This window comes from Amblyomma maculatum, chromosome 5, assembly GCF_055883805.1.
Source record: "Amblyomma maculatum isolate TAMU_Amacu chromosome 5, ASM5588380v1, whole genome shotgun sequence".
Lineage (NCBI taxonomy): Eukaryota > Metazoa > Arthropoda > Arachnida > Ixodida > Ixodidae > Amblyomma > Amblyomma maculatum.
Genome location: NC_139348.1, coordinates 156,544,919 through 156,568,417, shown reverse-complemented (window position 1 = coordinate 156,568,417; position 23,499 = coordinate 156,544,919). Strand labels below are relative to the sequence as shown.

The window sequence follows — 23,499 nt, the reverse complement described above, 5'->3', positions numbered from 1 at the left end:
GGCTAGGCATGGCTAGGAAAGCTCGTGGTTCTGCCGCAGAGGGCGGCAGAAAGTTCGGTGGGCGGATGAGATTAAGAAGTTCGCAGGGGTCAAGTGGATGCAGCTAGCACAGAACCGGGTTAAGTGGAGAAATATGGGAGAGGCCTTTGCCCTGCAGTGGGTATAATCAGGCTGATGATGATGGTGATGATGAACCGAAGACACTTCCCCCTACAGCTCGCACGGTGACTCCGGCCGCGTAAACATCAATGTTATCGATACAGAAGTGAACCTACATGATTGGAATTTTATTGCGAAAAAATTTAAATAGATAAACAGTATATAATATATAAAAATAAATCTCAAATACAAATTTTTTTCTTAAAGGAAACAAAAAGAAAGGGTTTGAAATTTTTGCATATCAAAGTAAAAAAATAGCACTAAAAAAATTACAGAATATACAAAATGTGCTACAATACCTCTGTGATAGCTTTAAAAACATTGCAGGCTTGTGTAGTGTTTGTGTGTGTGTGTGTGCGCGATTTCTCACACCACTGCTGGTGTGAATCTTGGGTCAGGTGCACACCAGATTCCCGCCTGGGAAAAACCTGGATACGCTTGTGCCGCGGGGACAGGAAGTCGTTCCTGTAGGTTGAAATTACCCAAGAGCGAGTAGAAAATGAAACCGAGAAAATGAATGGACACTAGTTGACGGTTCAGGTGATCATGGTGCTAGATTGCTCTCTGAACTGAAATCGGAGCTTCAGAGCTCATCTTCGGACTCTTCACTGCTCGTTGCATCAGAAAAATCTACAGTCGAAGCAGCGGAATCACGTGGCCTGACGGCGACGCCATGCTTTTTAATTTCGGCCGCCGCCGCGCCTAAGGTTAAAGTCTCTCCTACGTCGCCGCCTGCCGAGAGCGAGGCAAACTACGTGAAAACGAAAGCTATTGATGCTCAACGACTCCACTAGATGACATACGCACGAAAATTTTGAGATTGAAAACTCATGCAATTTGACCCTGTATTTGTGCACGGAATTCGGGCCGTGGTCCTGAAAGAGTTAACCTTCTGGCTTCAAGGGCGATTATATCTGCTGGAAATGGCCAAACAGCCATAAATGATATACCGCACTGTATGGCGTGTTGTAAGTGTGCGGTACATAACCTTCTGTAGCTACGCTGTAGCCACAAGTTTTTTATCACTACTGCGTTTTTTTTTTTTTTCTTTCATTGCAAGCACTTTTTTTTTCGCCACAGTTCATACAACCATCTGTGGGCGAAGCCCCGTCTTGTTTTCCTAGGCCAGTTTGCTGATTGGGATCTTATGGTAGTGGGCATGCTTGGCATTGCAAGTGTCCATGGCACTATGCAAGACATTTTGCTTCTTTGCGACAAGCTGGGCAGCTTGAAAGGATGTTGGATCTGACAGATGATGCCAACACCTGTGTGCAGATGGGTTGGTCTTGATACAGTAAAGTGTATGCGACCTCTGCATTCTGTAATGGGAATAAATCGACACGGGATCTTGTATAAGCTGCAATTTCTTTACCCGGCTGTTAGGACTGCAACATGGAACCGAAGCATCAGTACCGGTTTTAATTATTTTTTAAACATGTGGCGGAGTTTCTGTTTGCTGTTTGCCTCAGCCGTTGTCTCTTTGTAACCTTTTCACTTGCAGACGAGGTCCTACAACCCGTCACAGAAAATGACATCCCCGAACAGTTGGTTGAAAGGCTTCAGGAGGAGAAGTGAGTAAACCTGTCCATGAAATTTGAAGGCGAGAAAATAAAAATGCTTCTCGTTTTCCCGACAAAAGCAGTTCAGTCTGCACCATGCAATTCTAGTGCATTTTTGTCCAGTAAAAAAAAGGAAGTAGCTTAAGTATTTCTTTTCTGTCGAAATTTCATTTATTTCCTGTTGAAATTTCCGAGGGCAGTGCCTCAGGCTGAGTGGTCTGTCACAGGCGGCAAGAGGCCCTGCGGCGGAAAGAGCGCAACGAGGCCCACCTCTACATGGGTGTCCAGGTGCTGACAGAGGACAGCTTTGCTGGCCACCAGGGCAATGACCTCTACGACCCTGAGAAGGCCAACTTTAGAAATTTCAAGGTGTGGCCCACACTTATTTCCAGTGAAATACTTGTGTCTTCTTGGGCGCTTTAGCTCAGGGTTGCTGTAGAGACCCTCTGCAAAACTGCAAGTCAGCTTTCCAGCGTTTTGGAAATTTATTTACCACAAGTGTGGCCCGTCTTTAGGGCGGCAGTTAAGCACAGAGCTGAAAATATTAGTTTCGGGCCTTGTGTCGTACACGAACCAGTCAAGCGGCATTTCTTCGTGTATATGAAGTGAGGAGAGGGTGAATGATCCCTGTGAAGCAACAGCTTGACATCCGCTCTTAATCCCGTATTCGTTACAGCAGCAGATAGCTATGGCATTATTAGGGAGTTTTAGAAGAGGGGGACCTTATCAGTTAGGTGGAAATGGGAATAGTGGGGTGTGAGGAGGGGGGACTAACACCCCTCGCTCTTTCAGCACTGAGTGGTCCTCTGAATGGTGCACCCCTTGCCCTTGCAGCGCAATATTCTGCGCATGAGCATTCTTGCCCTGCAATTACCCTGTCCCCCTAACCAATAGGGTCAGCCTTTTCTAAGACACTTTTGTCACAATAAATGTCTCCTGTGCTCCAACCTAATTTTTGGCCCCAGAACAGGTTTGGCCTCCATTTTGAAGGAGGGAGGAAAGACTGCTCAAAATGGCAAAGGAACAAACTCAACGCCATGAACGCAGGTTGCTTTCTGTCCTCGTTATTGCTCATTTTTTTTTCTGCCTTTGAACATGAACAGACTAGTCCGCAAGAACGTTCTGTTAAACCATGTTGAAGTTTTCGTTATGCAGAGCTGCTGACCTTCAGCGTTTTTGCTAACGTTCCATATTTGCCTTCCTCTGCCAGTCTGTTCTTCTTTCCTTTTTTACCCGCACTCCTCAACCTTCAAAGCTTCTGCTATACAGTGGAACATCGTTTATACAACTTTCAGGGGACCGTGCGGTACCGTCGTATAACCCGGATTTCGTATGATCGAAAATCAAACAATGTAGGCAGTGGCGCGCAGCCTTGCGCTGAATGAGCTCTTTGAAAGCCCACAGCAACCAACATTAATCAAATTAACAAAGAAAAAACCAGGAATTTGTTTTCAACTAGTCTGAAAAAAAGAAAAAAAAAACGTATTACCGTTTAAAAAAAAAAAAAAAGACATTTTCTTTTGCTCCGTTGCGCTGCTTCGACGCATTAGTTTTCTTTCCAGCGCTGCGACGTCCTCCAGCAGATCGGCAACATTGTCGTGCGTGCAGGCAAAGTATCGTCAATAGGAATCCCTGAACTGCGTGCCTGTCGCAGCCATTCCACAAGATTCTTCTCCATGACGGCAAACTTTCCTTCCTTCGCGGCTTTCTTTTTGACTCTAAATTTACTTGCATTTAGTAAAATGCTTTCCTTTTTGGCCAGAATAGTTTTCAGTGACAACTCCGGTATGTTGAGGTCACGAGCGATGCTGGCCTTTGTTGTACCCGTTCTCTTTTCGGCTTTTTCGATAATTCGGAGCTTATCTCCGAGGGTTGGCGGTTTTTGACTTCGCGACATGGTGAACCACACCGCTCAATCACAATCTAAAATTCCTTAACTATTTTGCTTCGGAAGACTCATATCATGTTCAGATAATCTGCACGAGTGGATTACCAGCAGCGCTGAGCAGAATGATCCAGGGTGGTCGAGCGGTGACAGTTTCTATTTCAAACAAAATTTAGGCGGGCCTAAAAGTTACTTCCCGTTTGCCTCTTAATAAATGTTGCATTATGCTATATTATAGGGACCCGCAAAGTGTCCTTATTTTCAACGTCCGAAATTGATCGTCTATTTTCTTTCTTTTTTTTTTTTTTCGTATTAACATAAATGCAGCATTTTCGCCGCTAGAGGGCTGGTTGCTGGTTTCCAACAACAAACAAAATAAAATGGCTGTTGAAGCTGATACAGCTGCACGCTAAAAAATTTGGAACTCTGCCATCAAGCTGTGTGGCTAGTCATAGCTCCTGAACATGGATCAACCTTCTTGGCCGAGTAGTTGTCTTGCGTGCAGAGAGGGTTTCTGTTGCCTTTGGACTTACTTAATTTGCTTCGTGTGTTGTCCAGGTGAAGAAGCTAGCCACGCTACGGGAGCTGCTGGAGCTGGTGGCAGAGCAGATGGGCTACCCGCTGCAGGGAATCAGGCCCTGGGCCATCACCTACCGGTCGAACCAAACCTTCCGCCCGTCCGCTATCGACCTCGACGCCGACCTCAACAAGACGGTGCGTCTGAGCACGCTTTTTTTTATTCTGGGGTCAGCACAGCTTGGTAAGGTATGGTCAACAGCCGTCTGTATGTGAAAATGTAGTCGCACACTTTATGTAGCCGCTCTTCCTTTTAGGCGAAAGCCTTACTTGGCTCATGGGGAAAATTGCGTGCGTGAGGTCTTTCTGCAAGATGCGTTCGCGAGATTCTGCAAAATTCCACAGGATTTCTATGGGGTTCTGTTATATATTGACTGATCGTTATAGTTAGTGATAGATAATGATGAGGAGTCTCTCTCTCTACTTCGGAGAGAGGGGTAGAGCTTTCTCACAGATCAAAAGGTAGTCTCTCTCCCTCTCTGGAGTCTTTTTCTCTCTTGAGCCTTTTGGCCACCCTGCTGCTATCCTTGAGGATAGCAACAGGGTAGCCAAAAGGCTTTCTCCTTGGTGCATGCAAGGTGACTTAAATATTCCCCTAAAATTCTTAACCCCGCCGGGGTGGCGCAGTGGTTACGGCGCTCGACTACTGTTCCCATGGAAGCGGGATCGAATCCCGGCCTCGGCGGCAGCTTTTCGATGGAGGCGAAAAGCAAGGCGCCCGTGTGCTGTGCGATGTCAGTGCACGTTAAAGAACCCCAGGTGGTCGAGATTTCCGTAGTCCTCCACTACGGCGTCTCTCATAGCCTGAGTTGCTTTGGGACGTTAAACCCCACAAACCAAACCAAACCAAACTAAAATTCTTACAAGCTGTGTTGGGAGCTCCCTTGTCAGCCTGGCATTTGGGCTTTGAAGATAGCTTTTCTTATTTATCCTGTGGCTCGGAGCACACAGATCACGACAAGGTCTGGATTGGAGTTGCAGGATGCGTTAAGCAAAATATGCGAGGGGCTTCGAGGGGGGTCGCGCGACTGAAACAAAACGCAAAAGCTCACGGGTAGCGAAATTTGGTGCATTTTATTTATTATGTGTCATACCTCTTCGTCTAAACACTTCTGTGTTCCATTCTGCGAGCGCTCGCTGAAGAAATGCCTGAAAATGGATCGGCTCCGCAAAATGGCTTTTGAGCTTGGTCACTGTTGTCTCCCCAATCAGTTCACCATCACTTCACAAAAACATTGCACTTTAACTGTGCATACTTATAGTTATAGCAGTGTTTGCTCAAGTGAGCGTATCCACTGCATTTGCAGTTGCAATAACGGAGCTGCAAAGATGCATTGTCACAAATGCCGGTTCAAAAACACCACAGGGGGCTTGAACCGATAATCCTTTTACATTCTTGAAAACTCCACTGGTGCACTCAACGGCACTAATGGAATGATCTATGCTGCTACATGCAGCAAAGGAGCGTTCCAAGATACCGGTATATACAGATGAACTTTTTTATGTGTAGCTTGTGCGGAACGTTGGGGCAAGAACATTACAATGTTGTTACAGAGCCGCTTTGCCGCCCGCTGCTGTCGACCTCCAGAGGACCAGTATTTTCTATACTAACACTTTTCCTCTATGTTGACAGCATTTATTAGTCAAATCACGCTGATCCAAATTTTGGGATGGTATGGATTCGTAAAATTCCCTAGCCCGGTATGCATTTTGTACAGTGTGTAGAATTTCGACATGCCCACACATCGTTGGCTCTGCGATCACCGTACACACAGGGAACAGTTTGTGACAGTGCATGGCCCACACATTGTATACGTTGCAATTGCTATTCGTGCTTTACTCGCCCTGTGCAGTGAACTGTGGAAAAGCAGCCAGATCTGCATGAATGCATTTCCCATGCTTATGCATGTGAACTTGGTTGATGTGCAATTTCGGGTGATATGGGGACCTCATTGGATTGTATCATTGTAATTCTACTGTATGTAATCTTGTTATGAAAATGCAACTGTGGACATAATTGGAAGATGTGTCTTTTGTTACCTTTGTCTTTTATACCTAATATCTCATACAAAATGTGGTTTATGAAGAGGTAGGACAGCCAACGAAGTTGGTATTTGTCTTGTCTTTACAGTACAGCTGTGCTTCAAAGTTTTTCAATATTTCTGAATAGTATTACGCTTCGCTTCTCAATACTAGAACCTTGTGCAGTGAGGTGGAAAAGCATTTGGTTGAGCGGTGTTTTGTGTGCAGGTGATCGACCTGTCTGAGAACTCGAACCCCTGGACGCTATTCATGGAGACGATAGCGCCCGACCAGAACATGGACCGGCTGCCGGACTTTGACAAGGAGACAGACGTGCTGCTCTTTTTCAAAATGTATGATCCGCGGCTGAAACAGATTGCCTACTGTGGGCATGCCTACCTGCCCATCGTCGCCAAAGCCAGTGAGTAGTAATTGCTGCTCGCTATAGGCCAATCCGTGTGCAACGAACTCGCGTGGCAAACTTTGTGTGGCAAGTGCAGTCATCTTTGCTGCACCTCATGGTTCAAAGTGGCACATGGTTCAAAGTGGCACATGGTTCAAAGTGGCACATGGTTCAAAGTGGCACATGGTTCAAAGCATTTGGGCGAGTTTATTATTGTACTGCAATTTTAAGGGGTATGCGAACATTTAAATTTTCGAATACGAATCGAATGTCAATATGGGGGAAAAAATGTGATTAAAAATGGCAAGCATTGTTCTTGTTTATATCAGAATTCGCATGGTATTTTCAGGTAATACTGAACGGATGTGTATACCCTACTGAAAAATTCAGTGCAAATTTTATTTGCTTTCGTAAACCAGTCTGTACAGGAACGACCTGCATGAAACCGGGTGGAGCTGTCATATCGCTGCTAAATGCAGTAAACATTTGTTGGCTCGGCATTAGAGGAACCTGAAAAAATGTCCAAATTAACCTAAAGTTCGAACTGTCAAATGGGCTTGAAAAAACTGCCGAAATCAGTTTGCATCACAGCAGTTTTTTCTGATGAATACTTGTACAGTGGGCGTCTGCGTTATTTAAGAATGAAGTTTTTTTTCCTGGTTTCGCCAAGTACTTCGTTTCGTACACATTGTCGGGAAGTCTCTCTGCACAAAATGGCCCAGTTTCATTTTGATTATGCTTCGATTTTGATTATACCTGGCCAAGTATTTGGGGGAAGCATGCATTGTAAGGAAACTGATAAATTCGTAAATTTTCGGCGTATTTTGTAATTTTGGAATATTTGGAAATCAAATTGAATAACGAGCGTATTCGTTTCATACTCAAATTTTCAAATATTCAATTACCGCTGGTTGTTTGGCATGGCCACTGGCTGTAAATTGCTCTTAGGTTTTCGCGCTTAGTCATGCTGCCTGCAACGAGAGGTGGGCACTAGATTGGCTCTTTTCATTTTCTTCGACAATACGGCATCTCTTAGGCCTGACAAAAGTCCTCGGATTGGGGACAAAAATGCTCGCTTCGTAAAACCAGGTGGTACCACCACTATGACTTCTGTCATTGTCCTGACCGCATTTACCGGCGCTAAACTGAAGGTGCAGATGTGACGCATAGCATAACTTGCTGTAAAATCCTTGTGCTTAGCGTATGGACATGCTCATGTTTCCTTTGTCTCAGGTTTTATAAAACCGTGCTGTGCAGGTCGTCCTTGATGAGTGCCCTTTAAGTGGACCACTTTGTTAGGAGCCAAGGGGTAATGGGACACGATGCTATAGAAAGACTTAAATGAACCACACAAAAGGTGAATGAAGATGCACAGAACATTGCCGGTCTTGCTCCTAAAGTTTTTTTTTGGGGGAAAACTGAAACTTCATTCTGCTGCCGGTAATTTGAGTAGCATTGTGTTACTTGCTTTCTTAGCCTTGCTGGAGTCCTGGTGCAGTCTCGGCGCCCTCTTGTGGCCCTCACGATCTCAACGATCCGCCTAAATTTTCAGAGGAGCTGGTGCCATTGCTAAACAAGCGAGCGGGCTTCCCAGCTGACACGGAGTTGGTGCTGTATGAGGAGGTGAAGCCCAACATAGTGGACCGGATCGAGGACCTGGAGCTTCCACTGGAAAAGGTTCTGGAGGAACTGATGGACGGTGACATCATTGTCTTCCAGAAGCTTGACCTCAATGTGGACGAGTACGAGCTGCCCACGGTGAAAGACTACTTCAGGTAAAGGTTGCCTAGCTGAAGCCATTGCGACTGCTGGTGCTAAAGCTGCCAGGAAATCTTCATCACTTCGAAAATTTTGACTTGGATGTATTAAATTTTCACGCAAAAGTTTGTTTGCTCCTTTACAAATGCTTCTTCGGTGCATTCAGATGTCATTTGTTTCCTATTAAAAATTGGTAATTGGAGTACTCGCAAAGCAGATTTGCCCTGCATGTTACCGGTTCCATGTGGCTAGTAGGATATTGTATCGGAAATGCCATGTTAAAAAAAAGGTCAGCGGCACTGCTGGGTTCCTTTTAAAAATTAACATGGCGAAGTCTGAAAATACCACTCCATTGCTTTCCTACTACTGCGTGGGAAAGCCAACTTCTGGGCTGATTTTACGCTGCACGAGGCTTGATGTATCGTGAGCGGCTGCTTTTTTGTTCGATATATCCATGCCTTTTGCTATGTATTCGCATTGTAACATTACGCTGTTCATAAATTGTTCGATGTAAACGGGCTCGATATAGTCTGGTTTGACTGTAAAAGCCAGTGCAAAATAAAGAATAAAACGATGAGGCAGATCAGGATAAATTGCTAGAAAGCGGTAGGCTGACTTGCTCGACCCAATTGGTGAATTGCACTTCACTCGTATCATGCCTAGGCATTGGTTTACTGGCATTCAAAAGCAGGAACGCCAGCCCACGTCTACCACCCTCGCCGCCGCACCCCAACGGTGTGCCCTGACGATGTTATCGAGTTCAGGCACACATGAGCAGGCTTATCTCGAAGCACTGAACAGATTCTCTGCAAACAACACAAAATTGTACAGCAGATAACTGTTTCACAGTGATTGTTCGGGCTCGAAGAAAAGCTGCGTAGGAGTATAGTCGAACCCCATTATAATCAACAAGGATATAGAGAATGAGTGGATAAAATAAAAGGAAATCAAAGCTTAGTTGGCCTATGCTTTATTTCTATGGGAGGCTATCTGTATAACGAAAGAAAAGATTCAAAAGTTGTCTCTCAGTCAAAAAAATGGCAGAAAATGTGTGAAAATGTGCTGGCGGCCGTCACATGTTGCTAAAAATGCCCTAGGAGGTGGGTGACAGCCTTATGTGGTTCCAATATGCGGCGGACATTTGCAGACAACGGCAGGGATCTCGAGTTCATTTTTTGGTTCTTTGTTTCACTCTTACTAATGCTAAGTATGTAACTAAAACTAGGCTCTCGCCTTCAATGAAACAGCGCAATTCAGTTGTACAGACAAGAAAGCTTGTTATGGAGTCTAGGCTGATCATAGGTGCAGTATTTGTCATGGTCGCCATCTTGACCCAGGTTCAGGTGTATGCTTGACTGTCGTGGCTGGTTGTAACCTTGAATTTATGTCCCATTTACTTCCTATTCATGTCATAGTTGCTGTGACGTTACAGCTCGTAAGTAGCCAAGCAAAGTGCAGACATAAGTGTTTCTAGTTCATACCTGCCAACTCTCCCGAATTTTCCGTAAAATGTACGTATTTCGACCAGTCTTGCGATTTTACGAATTTTGCTTGAAATTTTACGGAAAATATTGTATTTGCGGGGGGAAAAAAAACGTGAAAATTGATTAAAACTACACCTTGGCACCTTGCGCTGCCACGAGAGGACAGCATGTATTTATAGTATCATAATCAGCAACGGCAAGGGTGTAGTAACTCTGTCGTCTACTAGTGGGACCACCGATCTACATTTAAAGCTCGATAGCACCTCTGCAAACCTGTTGCCATATGGGCCTGTTGCCGCTGTTGCCTTTGTACGCGCTGGTTCTGGTCTTTAGACATTCAGTGTTGGCCTTGTCCTCTATGCGACTAGCTGCTTCATCCGGCGGAGTGACTTGGTGTTTTAGCTGTAGTGGCTTCGCATTGCAATGGCAGGCTCGAAGCCCCGGTATTTCCAAGTATTTTTGAAATCTTATACGGCAGAATTTCCGTGCTTTATGCCGTCGAAGAAAAGGGAGAAGTTTGGATTTTCCACCACGTGCGCCTGTGATGAGAACATTTCGCATGGTGACAAGTCTGACAACAAGGTCCACATCGCTTCTAAAAAGTATCGGGTTGCAAGCCAAGGACCTCCTTACGAACTCCCAAAGAACCCTGCACTGACCCCAACGTCTGCTACTCACCTTCTCAAGACTGCTGCAGGTTTTGGAAAGAAAAGCGCTGATGGTGATGAACACTTGCTAAAGAGAAAAGGAGCTCATTCTGGGGACCTCAAGCAAAAAAACTGAAACTTCATCTGGAGGAATCTAGAAAATCCAGTCACGTAACCCGTGAAGAGCGCCTGTTTTATTTTTGGTCATCAGAGCTAAGCAGGGCATGCTGCCTTTTTCTCTAGAATGTTGTACCGATTTTTGAGAAGACAAACTCCCTTCAGGCACAGGCTCCTTAGATTCATGTGCTGAGGGGCCTCTTGAACCACCTTTTCGAGGATCTCCTGACTGGATTTGTGCGCCCAGGTGTTATCAAGGGATGCCATTCATTGCTGGAAGTTGACGATGGAGCTGCAGAGAACCAAAAAAAAAGGACATAGTCATTGGCAGCACAACTTACTCACCTTCAAGATGGCTGAAGTTGCTTAAGTGCAAGGTCTCGAAACTGCTTCATTCAGCTGCGTACGTCATTTTATTATGGCATTCCCTGCTATTTTACCCCAGCAGAGTGGGGAATCAAACGAAGATACAATCGACGTACTTGAAGTGGAGTTTAACAACTTGCAAGCGTACCAGGTCCCAATGGACATATTGAATGAGTCAAGGTGCAACGTGCAGTGGTCGCAATTAATAAATGTTGTAAGTGTCGACTTATCAGGTTCCACAGAACTTCATCGGTTATGCTGGGCATCCGCTCTATTCCCCACAGAAATACTGAATGCGAGAGAATATTCAGTACTGTGAACAAAACTCTAATGGAGTTCCGCTCATCTGTGTTAGAAAACGCTCAAAAGTCTGCTGATGGTGAAAGGGCACCAGAGTGGAACTTGTTTTGAGCAAACTTACACAGGGAAGTTTCTCAAGCAGGCAAAGTTGGCAGCAGCAAAATCATTGAAAAAATAAATCATTCCCCATTGGAGTGTTTGCACATTACTCTCCATAACACAGATTTCACTTATGGTTGTGAAAATGTGAGTAAGCTTGCTGCAAAAGATCCCTTGAAAACTACAAAAAAAAAAAGCCCTCCCCCCCCCTCCCCCCTTCTCGTGGAGGATTTTACTAATTTTCAAATCTTCAAGTTGGCAGGTATGCTAGTTAAGTTTCTTTCGAGTGGCATGCCAAAGATGCTTGCTAAAGGTTACATGTGTTCTGCTCCAGAGAAGGCTGGTGTGGCCAGGTTTGTGGGGCCTTTTTCAGTCTTACCTTCTCCTGATCACCTGTGCAGGGACCTCTTCTACCGGGTGGAAGTGACATTCTGTGATAAGATGATTCCCAATGACCCGGGATTCACAATGGAGCTCTCTCTCAAGATGAACTACGATCAGGTTGGTTGGCCCCCTTTAGCAGGATTTGCGCGAATAAAAGGATGTACCATGCACTAATTTTGCTTTTTAACTATAGCACACTACAGAAATTGGCCAGTCATTTGACTTTAAAGCTGTCATTTTGGTAACTAGTAGCTTGGCCTCACCTGAATAGAGTAGCAGTCCCCTGTGATCTGTCAAATTTGAGTGGGCTTGGCTGCTGCTTCCAAGATTGTGGGTTTCAACCGTGCCATGGTTGCTGCATTTTGTTGAGGTAAAATGCTGTGAAAATGCCTCTTGAAGGCTTGTTAGCTTGGTCACCATTATTTTTGAAATCACTATAACAAATTGCCAGCATGGCTCTTACTGTTGCCATGCAAGTCAGTCATGTTGAGCACAGATTTTTTCCAGTGTGATTTTTTTCCTCAGTCTCATTACCACTAAGTTTATCCGCACAGATCTTTTCTGCCAGTGTGCCTAAACTGAGCTTTTGGTGTATGCTGTTCGCTGTGTGGTGAATGGTGCAACATGGTACTACTAGAGCTCTGCCCCTACAGTTTCACTCCGCAAAGGATGTGAGGTGGCCTTTCAGTGTATTAGAGCAATTCTATGCTCCTGAAAGGGCGCACAGTAAAGCGTCGATGGAAAAGCAGAAAATAGTAATTGTCGTTCTGTGCCCTGTCTTTCATGAGTTTCACGAGATAAATTTACAGAGATGCAAACAATCCCTGTCAGACTTCTCTGTTGGAGACTCGGGCTTATTCTATAGTTCGAACTTAGAAAATTTGAACATTTCTTTTTGTGTGTGTTCAAACCAAGCTTTTCTTTACTGAGATTTTGGTACACAAACACAGAAAAATAGTCAGATGGTTGAGAATGCACTATGATGGGGTGGAACAGCTGCACCTGTTGCACCACTTTGATGCAGTTGCAAATTTCTGCGCCTTGCTTCACCAAAACGCCCTGACTTAGCCGCAAAAGTTTGTGAAGTGGCACTAGATTTGGTTTAAATATAAGAGCCGATTTGGCTACTTGCAGTCTGGCCGGTGACCAATCCAATCCATGCTGAGACTTTGTCTTGGTCGGAATTTTTATCGCTTGTTCCGCCAGTCTGGTCGATGGAGTCAGGCTTGACAGGCGCTGCAAACTAATGCCGTTCATTTGGGTGGACATATGTACTGTCAGTATCGTCAGGTGTACTAATCGTCGGGTGTACTAATTTTCTAAAAACCCAGAAACTGAGTGACAGCGACGAGCGGCAATGCTTTGGTGGCCCTCAGCCAGTCGCGCGGTCTGTTGCCGCGAATTGTCGCCGCATGCGGTTAGCACTTTAGTTGAAGCGCATTGTAGGTTTTATCTTGTGTTTAAGTGCCACATGCTTTTATGCACATGTTGCATATTTTGCAGCCTTTCGAAGTTGCCACTATTCTGTTGGACCATCCATGCACCGCGAGGTTCATAGTGCTGTCCTGTTTATAAATTCACATTTGCGTTGTCAGCGTAGCACGTGTATCGGTTAAGGCTTCTGAGGGGCACATGAAAAATTTTTATCAGGTGTCAGCTGGTCGGGAAATGCACAGCAGCCTTGTATTCCTGTCACACGGCTGACCTGAACTGCCCTGAACTTACTTGGCCTAAAGGAGCGCAAGAGAGTCATTAGGGAGTTTCGCTTTAAAGGCGTTGCCGTGTCACACGGTCTGTAACGAGCTTTGCACAGAATCCACCAGGACACCATTAGGCACTGCTTATTTTGTACAAACACTTAAAATAACGCTCAGAACAACTGATATATATTTACCTTTCTATTTTCTTTGCAAAATGCAATTATCTATACATATCATTGTAAAATCATACACATTTGCTGAAAACAATATATGTTCTAAATGTGGTGATTTTGTCCACTCTGCTGGACACCATGTGCGGCATTTGTGGCTCGGCGTCCCCACTGTCGCTCTCCTTTGTTGTTCTGTCCGCAGTGGTTAGTGAACTCATTGTTCATTTTGGTCGGATAACGAGTGATAACTATACAGTAAAAGCCTGTTAATTCGATCCTCGATAATTCGAACTACACTACTTAGTCCACCCATGCCCCATAGAGATCTGTGTAAAAAAGCCTGCTAATTCGAACTATGTGCCGCCGCGTCTGGGTGGCTTGGCGCACAGCACATGGCCAAAAAAAGAAGGAACAACTCCGCAAAAGACCGGCATAGTTACACGCTGTGCACGTCCAAAACAGGTACAGAAGATGAAACCATGGCAGAGTGGGTAAAGCCTAATTGGCGCCGTGACAGGCGCGGCAGCTGGCATCGCCGGAAAGTGTGGGTTGGCAGCCATGACAGCGGCTGCCTGCTCTCTCTTTCTGCAACCTCCGAAACTCTCAACTAAATGCTCGTTAATTCGAACCTTGTTAATTCGGAAATACGGATAAGCACTGTCGGCGCGCTCTCAGCCAACGCCCTGAAAAGCTGACTTCGGACGGAAGCGCTACGGATTACGCAGGAAAAAACTTTTTCTGCAAGAGTCGTCCATCTTTCCAGCCATCAGTCATCAACGGAAGTATGCCGTCAGCCGCGATTATGACTACTTTTAGAATTGTTCGCTTCAAAAGGCGTTTGCTGCTACCACGCGTTCCAAAAATTGAGTGGCAGTAAACTGCGCCCGCACAAATCGCTCATGGTATGATAAACAAATGTACTGAAAACGAGGCTTGCAGAACCGGACAAGTGCTGGCACACTGCCAAGTTCACTTCCCCCATTGCTAGAGAGCTAACATCAAGAGGTAAAAACACCGTGATGTTATCGCTGCACAGCATCTTGGCGCACTGCCAAGGAATGCGTTGTGGACCGTTACGGCGCGAAACGGACAGACGCGGTAACGACTGACGCCTTCCTTTTTTTTGTTTTTTCAAATTCTTGGGACAAGATCAGAGGTGGGCAGGTTCGTCATGTGAGCGGGTTTGTTACGCAAATAAATACGGTAAATTTACCATAATGCAAACACTTCTTGTCAGTTTTTTTTTTTTTTATTTTTTTTTTTTTTTTTTTTAAGGCCATTGAAGAGTTCGAACATCGGGTAATTCGAACTTTTCCCAGTCCCGTGAAGTTTGAATTAATGAGCTTTTACTGTACTACGCTACTGTTCTACCCATCGTCCCCACGTGCGAGATGTGAGCATGAGTGCAAGCGATCAAAACAAGTGACGCAGGCACAGTCAAGCGAGAGTATGGTGCAGCTACAAGAATCGGACACGACCGAGCTAAAATACTAATTTCATGCAATAAAAAGTGACATATCTAAAAGGAAAAATAAAATTATTGAAGAAAAAGCTTACTTAGCGACCCTGAAGTAATGCACATCGAAATTGAGAGCACTCCCTTCACTCTTAAGGGAGATGACAGATCTCCTTTTGTAGCGAACTTCCTTAAACTTTTCCTAAAGGACTCGTTTGACACGGAACGCACCTCCCTCGAGGTAAAGACTATCTTGGGTGAAGGGAGTTGAAAGGAGTTCAGCCGTGCCCGTGTGACAGGGGCATTAAATTTCGAATTCCATAATGCTGCGATGACTTCAATTCTACTTCACTCCAGATGCCGAAACATCACATGTGCTGAAACTGAAACCCCCAAAAAATTTGTTTCATGGCAGACATATATATATTGAGGATTTGTATATCTTTTCTCAGCTGTTTTGTTTTCGGTTTCAACAGCCGAGCGATGCCTATGACATCGAAGTCGAGTGTAGGAGTCGTCACGTGAATGATGAAAAAGCAACCGCATAATTGTTCTTTTGTTGTTTTAATTAACCACAGCACTAAATCCAGCCTGCCTTCATTCCTCATGTGACCTTCACTTGACTTACACGTGCCAGCTTTCACTTGACTGCTGAAACTGAAATAGATGAGAAAAGAAAACTCAGTTATAAGTAGTTTAGCAGCTGTATGCTAAAAACATTTGGTGACCACCCATATACAGGAATGTAAAATGCAACTAAAATTAGGTGGCTATATACTCCTTTAAAGAATACTAGCTTGCAATCATTGCCTATGTATTTATTTATTTTTTTCTTTCTTTGCATTTTTTCTTTTGATGAACAGATTGCGCGGACCGTGGCACAGCGGTTAGGCACAGACCCTTATTTATTACAATTTTTCAAAGTTCAGAGGTGAGTGGGGTCTCTGTTATAATCTTTCTTTAGTCTTTTTCTTTTTTTTTTTTCGCGACATTTAATTACTTAGCTAGTTTGCGTCCGTTGTGTGTGTGGAGGTATGCCTGGAGATCGTATCTAGCTAGATCACCCAACATTGAGCTCAGGAGAAAATGAACATCCGTTGTATGCATGGGTGTGGAATTAGTGGGGGCATGCTTAAACTTCTGTGAGTGTTCTGCTTGCATACCTGTATTTTACGCCAGTGCTTTCGTGGGGTGCAGCCAATATGGCCGCTTTGCCTAGCCAGTAAAGACGAAGCAATTAGCTTCTTTTGAAGACCCCTTCAAAATGAGCTTGACTAGTTTCTGTCTTGACCATTTGCACATTTAAACTATCTTAGCTCCACATCCAGTCATAGCTGTCTCTAGAATGGGTTCGAATGTGGGGGTTCGGGGAGCAGTGCACTTCCTCACCCTGCTCTTTTCCCATTCTTGGTGTCCCAATGGACAGTTACCGTGAAGGTCCCGGTAACCCACTGAGGTGTACATACGAGGGAACGCTCAAGGACCTCCTAGTGTTCTTTAAACCAAGGCAACCCAAGAAAATCTATTACCAGCAGGTAAGTGGTCACCTTGGATCTCATGCAAAAGCTTCGCCTTAAGGGAGGAGAGGCATTCTAAGACGTGGATCTTGATTTTTTTTTATTTAGGTTTGGCCAAGTCTTAATCAAACTTGATAATCTTGATTAGTTTTGCAAACTGCTTTCAATTCTGTGATTAGTTCCTTCACAGTTGTACTGGCTCAAGGAATGTGGTGGTCCTAAATTTAGAGTTGTTCCTTGACACTTTTTGGCAATTTAGTCTTGCAAAACACGAGGTAAGTTTGTAGCTTAAATACCAAAGACATGCACTAGGGGGTGATGTTGTTTATGTCCTTGTGAAGGCATTTTATATGTGAAAAAAACTGATGTTTACTGTAGCCATTTTTGTTTAAAGTTCCTCTCATTAATAGCTTGTCTATAGGGGTGTGCAAATATACGAATTGAATATGTTTGTTACTCGATTCATATTCATCTTCGAAAGACCGATATTCGGAATTGTCATATGTTCGAAAGTTACCGAAATTTTTCACAGTGCAGTTTCCCCGTGCCGCACACTTCACCGTAAAGCATGATTGCATGCAGTGAATTGTCCTCGGAACGCAACCGGGCCGTTTTGTGAAGAGGGACTTCCCAACAGGGTCAAATGGATGTCAAATGCAGACATCCATCATACAGAATTAGTACTGTGATGCAAAACTGTTTTCAGCAGTTTTCGAAAGTTCATTTTATCGTATATTTCCCGACAAAATAGCATTGTGATAGTGGGTGCTGGTAGGTGCAAGCGTTCCAAAAGTGCATTTTTCTCAAACTCAGTTTTTTTTTTTTTTTTTTTTTTTTTTTTTTTTTTTTTTTTTTTTTTTTGACCAGTTTTGAGCATTCTGAAACTCTTTGCCACCATTGTTTATTTAAACTTATCAAAATTGAAGGTTTGAAATAGCCCACACGCTTTTGCCTAGTTGTGGCTGAGAATGTTTTTCGGGCCGCTTCTCGTGCTGATCGAAACGTAATTTTGTTTCCTGGCCTGTTTCTTTCTCTACAGTTGAGCATACGAATAAACGAATTGGAGAGCAAAAAGCAGTTCAAGTGTATTTGGGTCAACAACAAGTTCAAGGAAGAGGTGAGTGTCAGTCTGGTCCCTGTTAACTTTTTTTTAGGCGTTCCTGTGGTACCATACCTGCTTTGTTGGTTTGTTTTACTTAACCTCTGACAGTTTTATAACGGGATGCTGGCTCAGTGCAGTACTAAGGGATGAAAAGTTTTAGCATTGGCTTTTCCAAATGGACACTTGCACAGGCTTTTTTGGGGGTTGCGTTGTTCAATGACCAGCAGATTCCTCCTTGAAATGGTGTGTTGGCTCTGCGAATGGTCTGCATTGGATTTGGACGGCCTCGCAGAAGGAGCTGGTTCTCTACCCAAACAAGAATGGCTGTGTGAGCGACCTCCTTGAAGAGGCCCGCAAGCAGGTGGACCTCTCCGAAGATGGCTCCGGGAAGCTCAGGTAAGCTATAGCCACATTACAAGCTGATTTTTACGCCCTTAAGGGTGTTTTCTACACCATATGCGTGCGTTAATGTTCACCTATCAATTCTGCACGAGGTCCCAGCCAAGCAATGTTCGAATGTTATGATCCACATAAAGTTAAGAGGACACCTGTGCACTTATATTCAAACAATTTGCCCAGATGTAGTGGTTTGCTACGATCGAATTTATAAACGTCTGTGCGGTTTTGAGTTGTGGCCTAATATTAGGATACTTTTCCTAGTATGAATGCTTGCAACAGATGGGGAAGTGGATAACATAGTCTGTTCATGTTAGCACACTCCTAGTTGTAATGCAGTGCCCTGCGTGCTCGTTGCTCACCTGTCCCCCCTCCCTCTCCCGTGCGTTGTTGGTTGTGCAGGCTGATGGAGGTGATCAGCTACAAGATCTTCTCGATCCAGCGGGAGGACGTGCCACTGGACAACCTGAACCAGGCAAACTCCAAGACGTACCGCATCGAGGAGATCCCCCGGGAGGACCTCATAGTGGCCGACAACGAGATCCTCATCCCCTGCGCCCACTTTCAGAAGGTGTGGAGACTCCTAACATTTTCGGAGAATTAAATCTGCTTAGATCGCAGTGCTTCGTAGTTGTGCTAATGATAACTCACGCCAACAGCTTTTAACCGCATGCAGTAAAAGCTTGTTAATTTGAACTCCAAGGAATTGGAAAATGGCTGAATTATCAGAAGATAATTATCAAATAATTCCGACAAAGCTGATGAGAACTTCTTGTGTCGCGATAAATTTATTTTGTGTAAGATTCGGCACCGGCTTTCGAGATGGGAACAGTGCAACAGTGAGCTGCTCCGGCATCCTTCATGGTGTGATAGCAACAGTGCTTTCTTGCTAGTGGTTTCATTGCTGCAGACAAGGGGGCTTCACTGCACAGCGTGGAAACTTGCGTTGCAGTGGAAGAACTACGCGAACGGAAGCAAGCAAAACTCTCAGTACTGCCACTTAGGTGCTTGAACAGCATGCAGCTAGGCTTGGTTGGTTGGCTGGCTGACAAGCGACTTCTGGCAGTCACTACCATGTGCTGCTGCAGTGCTCTTAAACGCAAAATTAAACTACACATGTGAACGGCCTCTCCGCAAAGACGAGGCCATTTTGTTTTTCTGCCTTTGTACGCGCATCAGAGGTGCATGGGGAACTTTGTAGTGTGCAGCTCGGGTATGAGCAGGGTTATTTAGAGTTGCTTGCTGTGTGAAGGCCATGACTAGCGAGTATATGATGCCATAGCGTCACATGGTCATTTGCTAAGAATATAGGAGGTGTTCGAATTGTCCGGGTTTCCGAATTAGTGGTGGGTCAAAATAACAAGCTTTTACTCTACATTGTGCATGTGTGATGTACTGTATTTGTGCCACCTAACTCTTATGAGTTTTCTGTTGCTGCTAAAGCTGGAGTGCTTAACATGGGCATTTTCACGAGCTGTTATTGTCCATAATTATGTATACTTATAACGGCTAAAGCGTTGCGCAACACGAATTTTCGGCAACCATTCTTGTGGTTTGTCATTTTGTTCATTCATGCTGGCTCATGGCGATTGCCGTTTGTTTTTCTGCAAGGTAAACTCCTAATAGGCGGGCCAAGGTGTGGATGCACTGATTCAGATTTAAAGCGAGAGTTATGCTGTCTTGATTTTTGTTTTTTGTTGGGCGTAGCCTAAAAGAACTAAACTGACAATTGAAATGCTACAGCTGGGCACAGAAAAGCATTGGGGGAAGCAATGTCTCTGGAATAACGCGTAGAGAGCAACTGCTGCAGATAAATGTAAGTGGTCCCTCCGGGGTGTCTCTTCTTCTGCTCTTTCTCCGACGCAGGTTCAACGAAGTCGAGAGTATCAAACCGATACGTCTGACAACGACTTTATTACTTGTAATCAAGTAAATATCCAGCACTGCTTCTTTTGCGTGACCATGTGTGATAACGCTGGCGATATGATTAATATCTGTCGACGTGTTGGCGAGGGACTTCGTGCACAGAAACGTCCTTTCCTTTTTCCATTTCGAAACAGTTTTAACTGAAGTCCATTGAATGTTTCTGCCAGCCTTGCATTCGTTTGGAGCTCTTCAGGCAACTTTTTTAAAAGGGGGCCCGGGTCTTTGGGATTGAAAATCGTCCCAAAAACGGAGTTTTCAGTCTCCATTTTTGTGATCATGACACGTTTCCGCACCTATCTGCGAATTTCAGTGCAAAATGCCACATATATATTGTTTTCATTTACCGGTAGATTTTGATGAAAGTAGCACCATTTATGCAGTTTTTTGTGCCGATTTCAAATATGCACATAAATGTTTTGTAAGCCTTTTAGTTTTGAAGATATTGAGAACTTTATGTTCTTTGTTTAGTGAGCTGTCAGTATAGCCACAGGAGTTGCAATGAAAATTGACCTATCAAATCAGTTTAAAACACGGAGAATGCAAAAATCGAGGTTGAATGTCCTGGTCCCATTTCAACTAAAGTTACATCTTGTCAAAGTTCAGTTGTTGTTGTTGTGGCTGTAGGAAGAAAGGAAAGAAAATGCACAGGCCTGCTACTGGCTCTGTAGCTGAGCCACCTCCGCTACCTCGTGCAGACAGAAGAGAGAAGAGAAGAAAGAAAAAGAAGAGGGAGATACAGACTCGCGCCGCAACAGCCGTCATTCACTATCAAGGCGGTGGCGGGTGCAATGACAGCTTACAACAGACAAAAATTCGGTGGCTGGCTAGCCCCCGCCGCAAGTGGCTTTGACCTATCGTCCCAGCCTCGTAAAGCCAGGAACAGCCTTCCTCAAAGTTCAGCCACCTCGACACTCAAGAAAACATGCAATTTTTAAAAACTTTCCTCATTAAATGCCACAAATTCATTGATATTTTTGCACTGTACATGAGTTTACCTTTCTAGTGCTAAAGGAATTATAGCAATATCATAAGTAGAACCTGAGGTAGTGCACCTCCAAACATGTACCGTCATTGTTTACTCACTGGAAAGTTAAAAAAAAAAAAAACAAAAAAAAACAGTCATAACCACTCAGTATGCCCCAGGAAAATAGTCTGAGTGCATGGAGTCCTGGTGTCTGCGCTTCACTGTCTTCTTCACGAGATGCGAAACTTGAAGTTTCTTGCTGGACATGCGGCTGCGGTGTACATCTCTCTCTCGACTCCTCTTGAGGCCAGTTTTTAGCACGTTTAGCTTAGTTCGCCCAAGATTGCTGCCACTGCATGTTGGCTCCCTGTATTAAAGTGCAACGCTGCCTCAACAACAGCTGCTTCAACTGCAAAAAGCGATGAGTGTCGTGCTTTGGGCATAAGACTCCAAATGACTGAGTGCTAACTCTCATTGGAGTTCTTAGTTTTACCTCGAGAATACCTTTCAAGCAGCTTTCTTTCGGAAAGCCGCTGATAAACCGGTAACAGGGCCTTGGTGACATCCTTTGGCAAATTGTATTTGTGCTTAGGGACTGGCTCTTTGCTTTCACAGCATTGTGCCGGCACCACGACTCTTCGCCAGCTGGGCACAGTGAATGATTAGGCTCTTCATCAGTAGAAGTAACATGGCAATAAGTAGCCATTACTGCACTCTTCATGGCTTCCACATCACCTTCATGGGATTTGAGCGCATGGCCATAATATGCACTCAGCTTTGTGATGAGGTCCGCTGTCAGTCGGCCTTTTCCTCCCAGGCTTCGTCCATGTTCAGTCCTGTGCTTTTGCTGCAGGTTTCTGAGTGCCGTCCCCTTCCTTTTTTGAACATGATTTATGCAGTCCTCTTTTTAACTTGCACAAAACCATACACCTCAGCCTGGGTAATGGCATCATAAGTCCGGCTGTCCCCATAACAGAGGACAGTTGTGTACCGGAGGCTGTGCTTCTCAGTCGACTTTTGAAATAAAATCGAGCCTGCCTCCACCTCCATTTGTCCTGACTTAGTCTGTGTTTTTTTGGCACTGGTGCTCATTTTTCCATTCCTCATAGCATTCTGTCCCAGGTTTCGGGTCAACATCGCATCCCAAACAAAAATTGCTCAGAACTACGTAGTCGAGCAGGTAGCCCGTAAATAACTCGTTGACGACACAGACACCAATGTGTGAAGAATGGCTGCGCGTCATCCAACTTTCGTCATAACACACGGCGATGTTGCGCTGCCGAAAGCACAGTTCCTCATAGAGCTCAGTCACCTTGCGTGCACTCTGCTCCATAGCGGCCTCGGTCGCTCGCACTGCAGCAGGCCTAAGCATGTTTTTGAGGTGGCGCTGAAACGTTTTCTTATGCATGCCGCGGCCGGACAATCCCATAGCGGCAGATACATCGTTCATGGCTGTTTGGCCATTGCCAGTCTAGAGCATTGCTCGTCCTGCGAGTATATTAATTTCAAAGGGTTTTCACTGCTTCTCGGTCTCCACCTTCCGCCAGCTTCATTCTGAGGCAACTTCACCGCAGGTCTCTCAAGCCAATGTAAACTTAGTAGTGAAGCCGTAGTCACGGTGGCCCCGCACTTAACTTCAAGCCACTACGCACACTTCGCACGCCGCAACACGAAGGAGCACATTCATTGCGGCGCGTGAACTCACTTGCAGGAGGTAGGTTAACTCGCTTGACCCGCTTGTCTAAAAGCGTGTAGACTCTGTTGAGTCAGGGAGTCGAATTATGGCGAACTCTGGGATTAAAAAGCAACCGGAGCGGCGAGGGGCGTCAGCGAAGTTGAATGCATTTTAGCCCTCATCAACGATAAAAATGAATAATCTAAGCTCTCAATAGTAAAAGGCAACAGAATCAAATACGAGTAAGAAACTCTCACAATAACTACAAATCTTGACGCTACGCGCCGCTGCGGTACTTACTCGCTAAAAAGCGAGTTCACGTAGACACCAATCGGGTCGAGTAATGGTGACCTCGCTTACTCGACGCTTACTCGACTCGGTGCTGTCGAGTCCATGTATACAAGGCTACTGCGCAGCTGACGCAACCGACGCTTCTGCGGTAGTAGCCTGAAAGCACTGGAGCTTCCTCTCTGTGGCAGGCGTCGAATCGAGCTTTCGGAGTGCAGCTTTTTCGCAGGCACTTCTTTCAGTTCGCTGGCTGTCACGAGTGCTGTATACATTCTTAGGCGGCTGGAGTCTCCACAAAACGACGCGCTGTCGGCGTGGTCTTGCGGAGCCTGCAAAGTATTGGATTCTTGCAGCGATTCCAAATCCACATCGGGTTGCGTAGCATCTGTTGCGCGTTCTGGTGGGATTGACTCATTTGCGCACTTCTTCGTTTTTCTTCGCTTTCGTCCATAGCTTTTTTTTTTTTTAGCGGAAATTCGTCAGGCCTCTAGGCATGGCCAGATGCACGTCGTAGAAGCCTTGACAAAATGGCTTCATTGTTCAGAT

General features: G+C 44.9%; 1 protein-coding gene across 6 annotated transcripts in view; it reads left to right on the top strand.

Moving 5' to 3' along the window:
• Usp7 (Ubiquitin-specific protease 7) overlaps positions 1–23,499 on the top strand; it is a 66,905-nt gene that overhangs the window by 31,928 nt on the left and 11,478 nt on the right. For all 6 annotated transcript variants that reach the window (XM_084604805.1, XM_084604806.1, XM_084604802.1 and 3 more), the window contains 11 exons: positions 1,661–1,730; positions 1,946–2,087; positions 4,162–4,317; positions 6,430–6,622; positions 8,157–8,379; positions 11,777–11,876; positions 15,949–16,016; positions 16,512–16,620; positions 17,642–17,719; positions 17,997–18,100; positions 18,503–18,671. In XM_084604805.1, the coding sequence (XP_084460931.1) occupies positions 1,661–1,730; positions 1,946–2,087; positions 4,162–4,317; positions 6,430–6,622; positions 8,157–8,379; positions 11,777–11,876; positions 15,949–16,016; positions 16,512–16,620; positions 17,642–17,719; positions 17,997–18,100; positions 18,503–18,671 (1,412 nt within the window). The remainder of the gene's footprint in view (positions 1–1,660; positions 1,731–1,945; positions 2,088–4,161; positions 4,318–6,429; positions 6,623–8,156; positions 8,380–11,776; positions 11,877–15,948; positions 16,017–16,511; positions 16,621–17,641; positions 17,720–17,996; positions 18,101–18,502; positions 18,672–23,499) is intronic.